The sequence below is a fragment of the Stenella coeruleoalba genome (genome assembly GCF_951394435.1).
Source record: "Stenella coeruleoalba genome assembly, chromosome: 13".
In the NCBI taxonomy this organism is placed as follows: Eukaryota; Metazoa; Chordata; class Mammalia; order Artiodactyla; family Delphinidae; genus Stenella; species Stenella coeruleoalba.
In genome coordinates, this window is record NC_137159.1 from 34,326,770 (window position 1) to 34,339,896 (window position 13,127).

The 13,127-nt window shown below is 40.3% G+C and overlaps 1 protein-coding gene across 22 annotated transcripts in view; it reads right to left on the bottom strand.

Annotated features, from left to right (window-relative positions):
- Positions 1–13,127, bottom strand: part of MEIS1 (Meis homeobox 1) — a 964,979-nt gene that overhangs the window by 51,160 nt on the left and 900,692 nt on the right. For all 22 annotated transcript variants that reach the window (XM_079941540.1, XM_079941543.1, XM_079941545.1 and 19 more), the window contains one exon: positions 8,553–8,698. In XM_079941540.1, coding sequence (XP_079797666.1) covers positions 8,553–8,698 — 146 coding nt within the window. The remainder of the gene's footprint in view (positions 1–8,552; positions 8,699–13,127) is intronic.

Below are 13,127 nucleotides of genomic sequence, written 5' to 3' on the forward strand. Positions count from 1 at the left end.
ATTAAAAAAAAAAAACTTGGGAAAAGTAACATTATGTAGGCAGGAGATAATTGCATTTCTTTTAAAAATGAAATCGTCATTTTTGTGGAGTTCCTCCCCCAAGAAGTTTGGGAAACTGACTTTTCTTTAAATACGGGACAGGAATGATTCCTAAGCTTCTATAAACTGCAATAGAAATTTTCTACACTCATTGATCTTTCTTAGGATGAGTGTTCCTATTAACACGTCCTGGCCTCTGGATGTCCCAAGAACTTCCTAGGACACCGAATTCTCAAAGGCCATTCGTGTCATGGGAGAGCGTGTGGGCTTTACAGGGATGCTAGCGACAAAGTTAATGTGAAAACAGACAAAAACTGATCGCAGAATATTAAGAACTGAAAAGCAAAGACACCTAAATGGTTAAGTTCATATATATTGCCCCATTTTTTTCTGGAGAGATAATACCAGGAGGACATTCAAATACAAGCAGTGATTTAAATCAAACAAAGGTCTCTATTTCAGAAGATTTTGAATAATCCATTATAAAACCAAGTAACTTGTGTCTCATTTGAATATCAACTAACTTAGGGTGCTTGCATTTACAACATCAAGTTACTTGAGGCCTATCTTCTCTTTAGAGTGTCCAAAGATAGAGCAATACTTCTTGTATTGGGAGCCACACTCCTTGGGCTATAATTTGCTGAGTGAAGGCATTTTGCAATAGCAAGAAAACACAAAATCTGAAAGGTCTTTGAAATGTTAGAAAATCGCCTGGTGTAATTCTTCCAGCTACTCCTCTGCTCTTGGAGGCTGCCCACAGGCCCACCAGGAAGTGGACGCCTTATCTGAGTGTTCGAGGGCTCTCTCCTGCCTCCTGACACACTGAGCTGAGTATCCAGTCCATTGACGAAAGCCACCTTTCCCAGGCTCAGGACTCGCAAATGGAAGGACGAGCAGTATTGAAACACCAGCACGTTTGTCCATAGCAGTCATTTTGCTGTAAATCCGCACAATTACTATCATTACTACCTTGGAGGCTTAATAAAGCGATTTTTGCTGTCTCATGGCATTCAGTATACCTCAGGTAAGCTTGGCCCATAACCAAGAGGGTATTGTGACCATTGCAATGTGGTCTCCACTCTTTGCTTACCCTCTGGCATTGGCTTCCATCAGCACAAACAGAAAAATTAGAGCCCTGAACATAGCTATTTAGGGGATTAAAAGAAGTAAAATGGATCAGTTTTTCCCATCAGGATTGGTACGGATGGCAGGGGTTCAGAGAGATTTGTCTTATAGAAAAATGCCCAAGTATATAGGGACATATATGTACACAGAGTCATAATCACACTTCCGTAAGAAAGACTGAGATGTGATGAGGATATTTCCAGTTAGGTCAAAGTCTCCTAAATTACATGACATATAGATTTCCTTCCCCTGGCAAAACAACCAATCAGCCAAACCAAACCAAAACACTGGAATCCTTCCTAAAACAAAACCACTGGATTGTCTGTCCATCAAACCTCCATTCTTTAAACCAAAGTACCTTCACTAGGAACCTTGAACACAGAAAGTAAAAAGCCAAACCTATGTCACAAAATATTCCTAAGGATTAGACTGAGTTAGTTTAAAAAATACGCTCACACATATGTACGTGATGCTCTAATTTTAATCTGAAAGATAAATTGAGGAGGAGCTGTTTCATATTCATTGACTGAGTTTAGCGTTTTATCTTCAAAAATGTATCATCACTAAGAGGTATCAGAAGACAGGACATTGATATATGCATTGAAGTGTAAATGGCGAGCTAGTTTTCCAACAGTTATGTGCATGGGCAACCATCAACTTAATAAACTGTGCTTATGTGGGCACTTCTGTTTTGAACCTAGTCCTTCATTGAATCAACCCGATTAAGAGTATATCAGAAAACCTGGGCTTCCCTGGTGGCGCAGTGGTTAAGAATCCACCAGCCAAGGCAGGGGACACGGGTTCGCTCTCTGGTCCGGGAAGATCCCACATGCCTCAGAGCAACTAAGCCCGTGCGCCACAACTACTGAGCCTGCGCTCTAGAGCCCGCGAGCCACAACTACTGAAGCCCGTGTGCCTAGAGCCTGTGCTCCGCAACAAGAGAAGCCACCGCAGTGAGAAGCCCACGCACAACGAAGAGTAGCCCCCACTCGCTGCAACTAGAGAAAGCCCAAGAGCAGCAGCAAAGACCCAATGCAGTGAAAAATTAATTTAAAAAAAGAGTGTATCAGGAAACCAAACTACAATGTATTTTTAACTTAGCCTTGGAAACAAAAGGAAAATTTTAGAATAAGTTGACAAATTGCCAGCCGGACGCTACAAATGTCCCTTATTTAAGGCACCATATAAAGGCACCAACCATCAGTGAAATGAACAAACCATTTGCCTGAGCACAAAAATCTCAATCACACCCCGAAATTCATACAGCCCCAATCCGAGTTCATCTGCTTAAGAGTCCTACGCACCTGGATAAATGAACACTTTTAAAGTTGGACTTTTGTTTTTACTTTGGATTGTTTTTTTCCCCCAATGCCTCCTCGTCAACTGACTGTAATTCCCCCAGGTCAGAGGTGCATAACTAGGATGGGGAAGAAAGGCTGGGGCAAAGCGAAGGAGGTGTGGGGGAGGCTGGGAGGGAGCTCTGCCAGGTCACTAATGGCCTCTGGGGCAACAACTTGGAGAACAGGCTGATGCTTCGCCTTTGATCTTCTAATTCACAATGATCATTAGTATTAACTCCGATTCTTCTGGGTGAAGAATTCCAGCTGTAGCCTTTTCAGTTTACCTGACCTAAGAAAATTCATCACGCATCCCATTAAGATTTCAATAACCAGCTAAGAAAAAGAAAAAGGCAGTTGCTCCAGAATCTAGAAACCACTCGCTTCATTATTAAAACAGGGTTTATATGATGTATATTACAGAAGAATTAGGGCATTCCAACATTACCTCCAAGTCATTAAATAATCTATTCCATTCTCCTCCTGAAACAGATGACTCCCAATTGGGTAAAAGATATTCAGGGTCCTATCTAATCAAAGTTGAAATATGCTATCTCCAAAGTAGCAGAGATCTTTTAAAAGTAAGATAGAGAGATCTGTCATCTAAGCCTGTATTGATTTCGGCAAAGCCAAGCTCTGACCATCATCATGACTAAAGCCTGGGAAAGTGACTGGTAACCTCGTGCAAGAAAAAAAAGTAAGAACTGTGAAGATATTCTTCTTACGTATTTCAGAGAGCTCATTTTTGTTATGGGACATAGGCATCTGAAAGGAAAAAGAAATCTTCTCACTCCTTCATACTAGTTTTCAAGTATCTTAATTTAATAAGGTATCTGTAGATACCACACAATGAAAAAGGATCAATGTTAGCTGCCATCTCCACAAGCCACCCTCCTTGGCTCAGGCATACGAACACGGAGGACTAGTTAGGACTGTCTTTCCCAAACACTTTGCACTACCCTGATTGACATTTTAGGTCAAAGTTCAAAAATATAGTCTTCCTGCCTTGCTACCTTCTTAGAACTAATGGTAGCTGAAGGATGCTAACTGGTAAGGCACAATAAGAATATTCACTGTTAAAACTGGCCAAGAATAGTGGTGAGGGATAGGAGGAGACATAGAAATGGCAGGAGAGGAGCAAATTCCATCTGCTACCTAACTACGTGCCTCTGTATTAGTCCTTATCTGTGTGTCTGCCTTTTGACTTTCCACTCACCTTGATCAACAAAATGGGTTATCTGGATACCAATGAGAAGTACTTTTTCATTCTAACAATAATTCGTAATGTTTAGAGAGCAGTTCTTCCAAAATTGCAGGCAGAGATTTGATACTAAGATGTCTCCACCAGATCTTGTTACCAAAAGCAAAAACCAATGAAACAACATCTGTCTCTTCTAGAGCATTCACTTCCCAATTCAATTCCATTTGCTCCATTCTTAGAGTGGCGGACCCGCAGGGCACTTTTCATCTAATAGTGTTTCTATGGCAACGCCATTCTCAACCTGGAAGATTCTACAACCCCTCACTTTGGCTTTATCCGCATTGAGAGGAAAGTCTTCTAAATCAGAAATTGAGACATAAATTTCGCAACAGGAAAAAAAAAAGTATTTTCCAGGCTAGAAGTCGAAATAAAACAAAATCAAAGAGCAAAATGTGTATATAACCTAGAAACAAAGTTTGTCTCTATAGTACCCAGTGGGTCCTCAAGGTCAGTGAAAGGAAGAGGAATCCAAGAGAATGTGAATGAAAGTCAATTCACCTTCAGGATCACCTCTCCTACTGGTCAATGCCGAATGAGTCACACCTTGAATGGCGTCTTCACCTGAATTTGCAGGTATGCATTTTAACAACCTCAACTCTCCCTAACTTTTCAGGATTCCTAGAGTACACAAGCTCCATGCAGGAAAATATGTCACTGCATATTTTCAATAAGAACCATATCAACCCCTTTTCTATTTAGATTATATTTACAATTGCAATATGTTAGGGTAGGAAAACAAAAAGAAAAAAGACCCCTGATTCTTTACCTTAAACATTGTATTTATTCCTTCTCTTCATTTTTACTAGCCCTTAGGCGGATATCTCTGTAACGCTATGTAGCAAAATAACCAGTAATATGCAAAACACATCCAGCTTAAACATTATGACATAGCAGGTTATATTTACAGCTGGAATAATGCCCTTAGGAAGGAAACAAAATCTTGATGTGGCATATGCCCCTGAACTGATCATGACTATATAGTGACTCACACCCAAATATTAAGTACTTTCTAATTGTTTGCAGTAATTTGTCTTCAGGCAAATGCGAGCATTTCTATTAATACGTCCTTTTATTTTCTTTCGAATTCTCTCTCATTATCTAAATAATGTCAGTCATTCTTTTCAATTCCAGGGAATAGTTTCTTTCAGGAGAACTTCTCTAGCAATCAAAACTGGCAAAGGTTCAACTAAGTCTAAGGTGGAAATTCACATCACTGAAATTTCCTTTTACCCCATAATCACCAAAGTTTAAAACCTGTTTCCTTTCTCTTTTATTGTTTTTATTATATACAAGTATGTCCAGTTTAGCTTGCTAGAGACTGTGAGTCCAAAAATGAAGCTTTAGTTCTCTCTTTGGAGTAGTAAAATGTGCTACTGATTAAATCTACCTGTGACCAACTACAGAAAGGCACATTTTTCTTATGCAGCTGGGGTGCAAATCCAGAAAGGTTTTTTTAATTCAGGGCCTATTCTACTCCTCTAACAAACAAATGCTGAAAGCCCTTTCAAAGGCAGCTTTTTTAACTGAATAAACTCAATGAAAAGATTGACCCATTTATTTGAAAAAGAAAAAAAAGATAGCAATTTGCTTTCCAAAAGGTGTATGAGGTTTTATAATATACCTTTGGCATTTAAAAAATTAGTTTTTTTACAGTTTGCTAATAAATTGTGATTGCTATTGTTTTAATTAGCCAGAGTTTCAGTTGCCCTTTTATATTTAGCAAGATTTCATAAAGGATCTCCTGGATAAGTTGCATTAATCATATAGCAAGAATGTGATCATCTAAAATTTGTACACAGTCTTCCAAATGAATTGTGCATCCCTAAAGACCTCTCAGAATTTGAAATAAATTTACTAAAGAATTAATACTGAGATAACAGTAGTTACTTACATTTGAACAAATAATAATAAAACTCTCTTTATACGTTTTCTCATAGTATTTATTATAATCAGCTCTTGACTATAAGTATTACCTAAACAGTTTATGCATTCTTTCAAGAAGTATAATGAGACAAGGAGAAGGCTGTTCCTTGGAACTGGAAATCTATCTACTCTTGCAATTGGAGAAGAGGGACAGAAGGGAATCTTTTTCATTGGAAGAAGGAAAGGGGGAGAAAATTTAAATATATCTCCTCACTTTGCTTTTTAGATGATATTATGAGAGCTTCTGCTTTTTAGAGACCGTTATCATTATCAATATTTTTGTATGAGCAGATGGCAGCGGAGTGGGGAAGGAGGGTGGAAATACCCAATGGAAACCAGGAGACAACGTCTATGAGCATTCTTAGAATGCCAGGGAGACATGGACAAATGGTTTCCCCCTCAGGGTAGTGGTACAGGCCAGCACCGACCCTCAAACTGAAGGAAATTAGCCGGACCTCAAAAAATCAGACAGTTCATGAATAATTTCTGTTGCAACTGCCCCAATAATCTATGGACCACAAAAAGCATTGCAATGCAGGTAAAGTCATGCTGGCTGTTAAAAAGCATTTTGTTGTTGTTCTTTTTTTTTTTTTTTAAGAAAATAATAGAGCTCTTGGCAAGGTTCTTCACTAGGGTACGACCTAGAAAACCAGGAAATCTGGTGGATGAATAAAAGAACTTGCTTCTTCTCTCCTGATTCTGTCTGAACTAATATTTGATTATATTTTACTCAGGGGCACCTCAGCTTCGAGTGAAGCCAAAACTCCTTTGCAGACTGAAATGGAGACTGACGAAGTCTATCTCTTTTTTTTCTGTTAGTTTAGGAAATAGAGTTTGGTTGTGACTTAGGGTCAACCTGATTTTGTCCCCTCCCCCCGCTCATCCTCAGGTTAGATCAGGTTAGCTGGTTGGCTCCAGTGACGAAATACCAGCACGGCTGCATCAGCACTTTTGCCCAATTGTCACTTCTTATCTCCCGCTGACTTTAAATGCCGTACTATCTATCTATCTATCTATTTATTTATTTATTTATTTATTGCGGTACGCGGGCCGCTCACTGCTGTGGCCTCTCCCGTTGCGGAGCACAGGCTCCGGACGCGCAGGCCCAGCGGCCCTGGCTCACGGGCCCAGCCGCTCCGCGGCATGTGGGATCTTCCCGGACAGGGGCACGAACCCGCGTCCCCTGCATCGGCAGGCGGACACTCAACCACTGCGCCACCAGGGAAGCCCCCGTACTATTTATTTTTCATGCTATGCCCTCTAGACCCTAGTCCTTCCCCTCTCAGTCAGCGGTGGTCAATAATCCTCAGCAGCAAACTTGCACAAGGCAGATCTCAAACTATCCACATAAATGCAACAAGTGTCAGGCAAGTAATGGCACCCGAATCAGGTTTCAGGTCAACCTAACATGATGTTAAAATCAGCTGAACCGCCTCCATCTTTAACTAACTACCAGTATTAACCACCCCTAAAGCTGATTCCAAAACTATCAGCATAATCCAGCTACTGTTTGGAATCGTGGTGGGAAGAAGAAAAGGAAAGAAACTATTTTTTAGTTAGTTCTGCCGCTTTCGGTTTTTATTTTATTTAGGGGTGCTGGAAAATCTGGATTAATTTATAGCCTCGAGTATTATTGGAGGCACAGCCTCTGTCCAGAGGAGCTGAACCAGCTTGGTCTCCCACATCCTCTGTTTGTCTCCCTGTATCAATATAAGTCACTGAGGAACATGGCTTTGAAAGTGGGTGAGGATGTGAGGGTCAACAGGTCTGGACACATTAGTGACAATGCAGAATTAACTTTGATACTGAAGGAGATCAAATGACTTTAAGAAAAGCAAACTATGCTAAAAATCGTAACATAAAAGGTTTGCTCCTAACATTTCTTTAAAAAAACAAGATTTTTAACATTCATTCATTTTAGGCTAGTCTATGCTACGACCTGTCTAAATTTGTCCTTTGTCCCTAATATTGGAAGTACCCCTGGCCAACAATTTTGTTGATTTTTAATATATTATTTTACCCATAAATCTTCATTTCATCTTCTTCCTTAGATGTCATTAAATCAGTATGCACTTCCAAAAATATCCACCAAAATATTATGATTATAAATATTTTGAACATGAAATCCATTCAGAACAATAACCAAACAAAACAAATCCCTCGGTGGCATAAAGCCCCAAATCTCCAGTTTCTCACATCTCCAGGAGAATTCCTGCAGTGAAAACAGCAATACTCACACAGACAATATAAACTGTTACTGGGCTTGAGAAGTCACAAGGGACTACACAGGAAGAGCTGACTCTATATTGCTGTTTTCCTTTACAGTTCTAAATACAGGGACAACTTTCACTGTGCAGCTCTGACTCAGATGAACGTTTTGTAATGGCAGCCAGTACATTCAAACCACTTAAGAGCAAATTATGTGAGCAACCTGCCATTGCAACAAGATTTAAATTTTTGCAGACCATTCGCCATAAAGGTCCACTAAAGCATTGGAAGAAATTAAGTCCTTCTCTCTGGGGTTTGTCTGACTTTGTTCTTAGTGGGACCTGGTTCTAGGTACTTGAAGAGTCACACTGAGAAAAACAACATCATTAACATACATACTTAAAGTCACAAGTGCACATGAACTCCTAAACCTTATAACTTACAAAAGTGAGCAAAATCGCAATAGCAAACTTCAAATAAAACTCCTAATTTGGGGTATGGATCTAGGAAACAAGTGCTAACACCTCTGTAAGAACTGTGGGCACACAGTGACTTATGAAATATTCCAAGTCCAGAGGGATCATTTTCCCCCCTTTTTTCTATCAAAACTGGTTCATTGTCCATATTTAGTTTACATATGTCATTTAGAATCCACTTACTGTTAGATGCTGGAACAGCCACGCCCTCATGATATTTGTGGCTACTTTGGGAAAGATGCCACGCTTTTTGTGACGCTTTTTGTCCTTATCTGGATCATCATCGTCACCTGTGCTGGGGGAAGCTACACTGTTGTCCAAGCCATCACCTGCAAACATAGTGAATCAAATTTTGACTGATGCTACCTTAACATGCTTTATTCAAATAGAATGCCTTTGGATATAAACAAAACCAAAAGAGCAATATCAATGATTAATAGTTTATTTGGTACTCTTTTCTTTCTTTCTTTCTTTCTTTTTTTTTTAAGAGAAAGAACAAGGTCTAGGCTCAAAAGTAGTCAGGTCTAAGGAACTTCTTCCAAAGAACATTGGAAAAGGTCAAAGGGAATGGAGGGGAGTATCCAATCTCTTTAGTAGCTTTGTTGCCATGGTAATTATTCAGATGTGGATAGTGGAGACATGTTAAGTGTAACTCCTACTGGGGAGTTAAATATGGTGGAAACCATGAGCAGAGGTGCTGTCCATGCCTGGGTATTCAAATCCCACATAAAGTCATTGATGTCAACTTGTGAGAAGATGCATTTAAGACATCAACTATTTCCATAAGTGATCTATCTTAAGACTAAAGTAGGCCATGGAAATGTAGGTAATCCATCATATAAGCAGTCTGACATACGAATGCTTCAAATAGAATATAATTTTTCTTGTCATAGAAAGAGAGCATAAAGTTTAGTAAGGGAAAAACTCTTGAAATCGATTTTTAATTAGAAAACAATGACTATTTAAATCAAATAGAGGGATGTTAAATGAACAGTCAGTTGGGACTGTATTCCCCTAATAATCCAGGCAGTTTCTGAAAAATTTCTTCTAGATTTAAATTTTTCTCACCAAAAAGTCACCTGCTTACACATTCCTATACACTGGATACTACTTTTCCATTGATTTTTGTTATAACATTTAAGTTGTTTCTTCTAGATAATTTTTTGGCTCTGTGACACAATAAGATAAAGAACGTAGTATTCCTTTTAAAATGGCATATTGAATAAGAAAAAAAAAAAGTGAAATTTCAGTTCATATAATCACACTGTCCAAAACAAGTCATAAGGTACAAATGGAAAGTAAACACTTGGCGTTTAGGCACAAATGTTGAAAGGGAAAACAAGAGTGGACTAAACATACTACCCTAAAAAGTAGCTTAGCTTTTGTCAAACTGGTACCCCAGCTCTCTCAGTGGAAACTACTGGCTTTTAAAAAGGCACAGGTCGATCTGGGCCCAGAAAGAAGAGTTCGAGTGGCGAGGCTTAACAATGAGCTAGCACACTCCCTGGGTTTACTGGGAGACCCGTGCACATGGCCCAGAGAACTCTGGTAAGACTGCACATGGGAACTAGCCTCAGACTCCTTTGGATCGCGTCATGAATTTCTGTATTCCTTGCTTCTTTTACCTAAATATCCTACACACAAAAAGAATTCTCTGTTTTTAAAAAAATTTTATTGATAGTTGATTTACAATGTTGTGTTAATTTCTGCTGTACAACAAAGTGACTCAGTTATATATGTACATATGTATATTCTTTTTCATGTTCTTTTCTATTATGGTTTATCACAGGATATTGAAGAATTCTCTATTTTGATTTCAGTTATTTCAGTCGAATCTAAAGTAGTTAGGTTGTCATTAATCAGTTGTTCTTAACAGAGTTCCCTCAAGAAACTCCTCCCGCCACCCCTCCCCCCAAAGGAAAACTGCCCCCTGAATTACCTTGACTTGTACTGAGTTGAAGTTTAAAAACTTTGTTGGGTGAGAGACAGACTGATTTCGACATTTCTGCTAGGATGACAGCATATGCCACACACACAAAACTTTTGCAGAACTTTTCTGTTGAATTTTTATCAAATTAAAATCCATAATTTCATTGTATTCGATGTTTTGTTGACAAAAATCGTATATTCTGTGAAAGGTCCACGGAATCATAGCTGTGTTCTCAGTGAAAAAGATCATAAAGACCCACAATTCCCAAGCCCTCACTGTATCAATGAAGAAAGTACTTGTGATCCTGCTGGATGATTTGCTCAAGGGGTTGGTCCAGGCAGGACGAGACACCCACATCCCTAAACCAGGGCTCCTTCCACCGCACCGCACCTTTGATTTGCATACCCAAGTGGTTTTTTTTTTGTTTTCTTGTGTTTTTTTTGCGGTACGCGGGCCTCTCACTGTTTGGGCCCCTCCCTTTGCGGAGCACAGGCTCCGGACGTGCAGGCTCAGCGGCCCTGGCTCACGGGCCCAGCCGCTCCGCGGCATGTGGGATCTTCCGGCCCGGGGCACGAACCCGTGTCCCCTGCATCGGCAGGCGGACTCTCAACCACTGCGCCACCAGGGAAGCCCTACCCAAGTGTTTTATAAGGAGTCTCCTTGGATTTGCCTAATAAATTCTTAGAAAGTCCAATATTTAAAGAGGCTTTTTATTCAGAGAAGCAATTCACCATATAAAATAACAATTCATTAAAAAAACATGAGGAAAAAAAAACGAACTCAAAAGCATTTAAATTTTCAGTGGGCTAATCCACTTTCAATATGCAAAAGGTAACCAAGGAAAAGAAACATATTACTTGATCACTGATTAAAAAGCTTCTGACCTAAGGACACAGTTTTTCACCACCTCGCCCATGATTGTTTTCAACCTTAAAAAAAAGAAAAAAAATAGCCTTTCTCTCCATCTCAAAACCCCTTCAGATTAATTTAGCAGGCAATGCCTCGTGCCTGCCTTGAAGAGAATTCATTGATAATTTATGGAAATATCTACTATAATCCAACGGAGATGACTTTTTTCCAGCTTTGTGCATCAATAGATAATCAAGGCCTTAAAGCAGCCTTAGCTTCCCATTACCTCAGGCAAAAGAATTCCTGAAAGCGTGCCTTGAGGGCACCTGAATTATAGACTGCATTAGGAGAGGAAGGCTTTCTGCATTCCACGTGTAACACTCACCAGAACCTTTCCTGTTTATTTCTGCCATATGAAAGCAGAAGCATTAGGAACAGAATTGTTTAAGTGAAGACTTATGTAGATACAATGGAGAAACCTTTCAAGCAAGAGCCAGATCACCCCCCTTCAGTCCCTGGCAGTGACCTCTCCCGAATAAAAGGTTTCTATTACATCATTAGCTCAAGCCAAAAACAGCCTTGGCTTAATGCTCAGTTTGTTCTTCCTACTGTTTTTAGGCAAATACAGCTACTTTACTCCCATCTGGGAGGGAAATTACACTGCTGGGTTGTAATCTAAGACAAGATTTTCATTGGAAGCAAATGCTTTCAATCCAGTGTAAATACTGGTGCATGTTCAGAAAAGCCTAAAACAATAAACCCTGCTCCTTCCCGACACAAGTTAGGGAAATGGAGAGGATGGGGAAGGAGGAGAGCATAATAAAACAGACGATTCTCAAAGCAAACACTTTCATAGATTTTAATAAATTGTTTAACCTCTTCCACTTTCTAAAATGGAAAATTGATCTCGAAACGTCTCCACCTCAGAGGAAAGTCTCAATGGTCAATTGTACCTTGCACATTTCCATCCACTCTGCAATTTGATACAGTCACCTCTCTGCGGTCTCTGGAGGATTTATTTCCTTTTTATTTTTAAGATCACTAAACAAACTTGGAGGACCGCCGGCTGACCACACGGCAGCAGGCAGCAGCTCTGAGCCACATTTGTAAAATGTCAGCAGTGACTTCATTCCTGGAGCTGACTTCTCCTGCCACCAAATGAAGGCAAACTGAAAAGGTGGAAATAATCATAAAAATGATGCTAGTCCATAAACAAGCTTACAGCCTCATTAGGATAGCAGTAGGCTCCAGCGGGTGATTTATGCTCGTTTTGCTGATGCTATGAGGAAATGCCATAGGGCGACTTTAGCCAATTGCTAATGCGTTCTGACAGCTTCTTAGCAACTAGTGCAAGCAACGTTGCGGCGTTTGCTAGTGACAGAAACCGAAAATGTCATATTATCTGCCCATGTGTCATGAAGTCCGTGTGGCAATTAACTAGCAGGCCAGTGACTGAGGGGCCAGAGGCTCCTGAAAATGGCCTTTGGCTATGCAGAGGCAGCCAACGGGCGCTGAGCCGCACACGGGCCACATTCTAATGCAGAAAGCTACTTCCCTGCGACTTCCCTGGCTCTGATGAGACTGGGCCACTCAAATTCCCCCTCGTCCCCTCACTGAAGTGCCACTCCGGGCTCCCTTCTCTCTCTGGGCACTGGCTCTGGCGCTATCAGAAGACTCTAAAGTGATCTGCTTTGATCTGATCGTCCAACTGGCTCCTTAATTGGCACTACCTGTTTCTGTGCTCTTTGGACACTGGATTCAAAGGTGCCAGCTATTTTTCTGCTCTCTCACAAATGAGTCTAAAAGGATTTCAGATCATTGAAGCAGACTCCTGGCCTGTCAGATGGCTGGGAGCAGAGGAACTCTGGGCAGCCACAAAACACTGTTTAAAAAACACCAGGCTTCTAACAAGCAGGGGGAGAATCCTGGCCACACTTTTCAGGTTGCGAGCTCTCGAAACCATGCACTATATGTCAAAC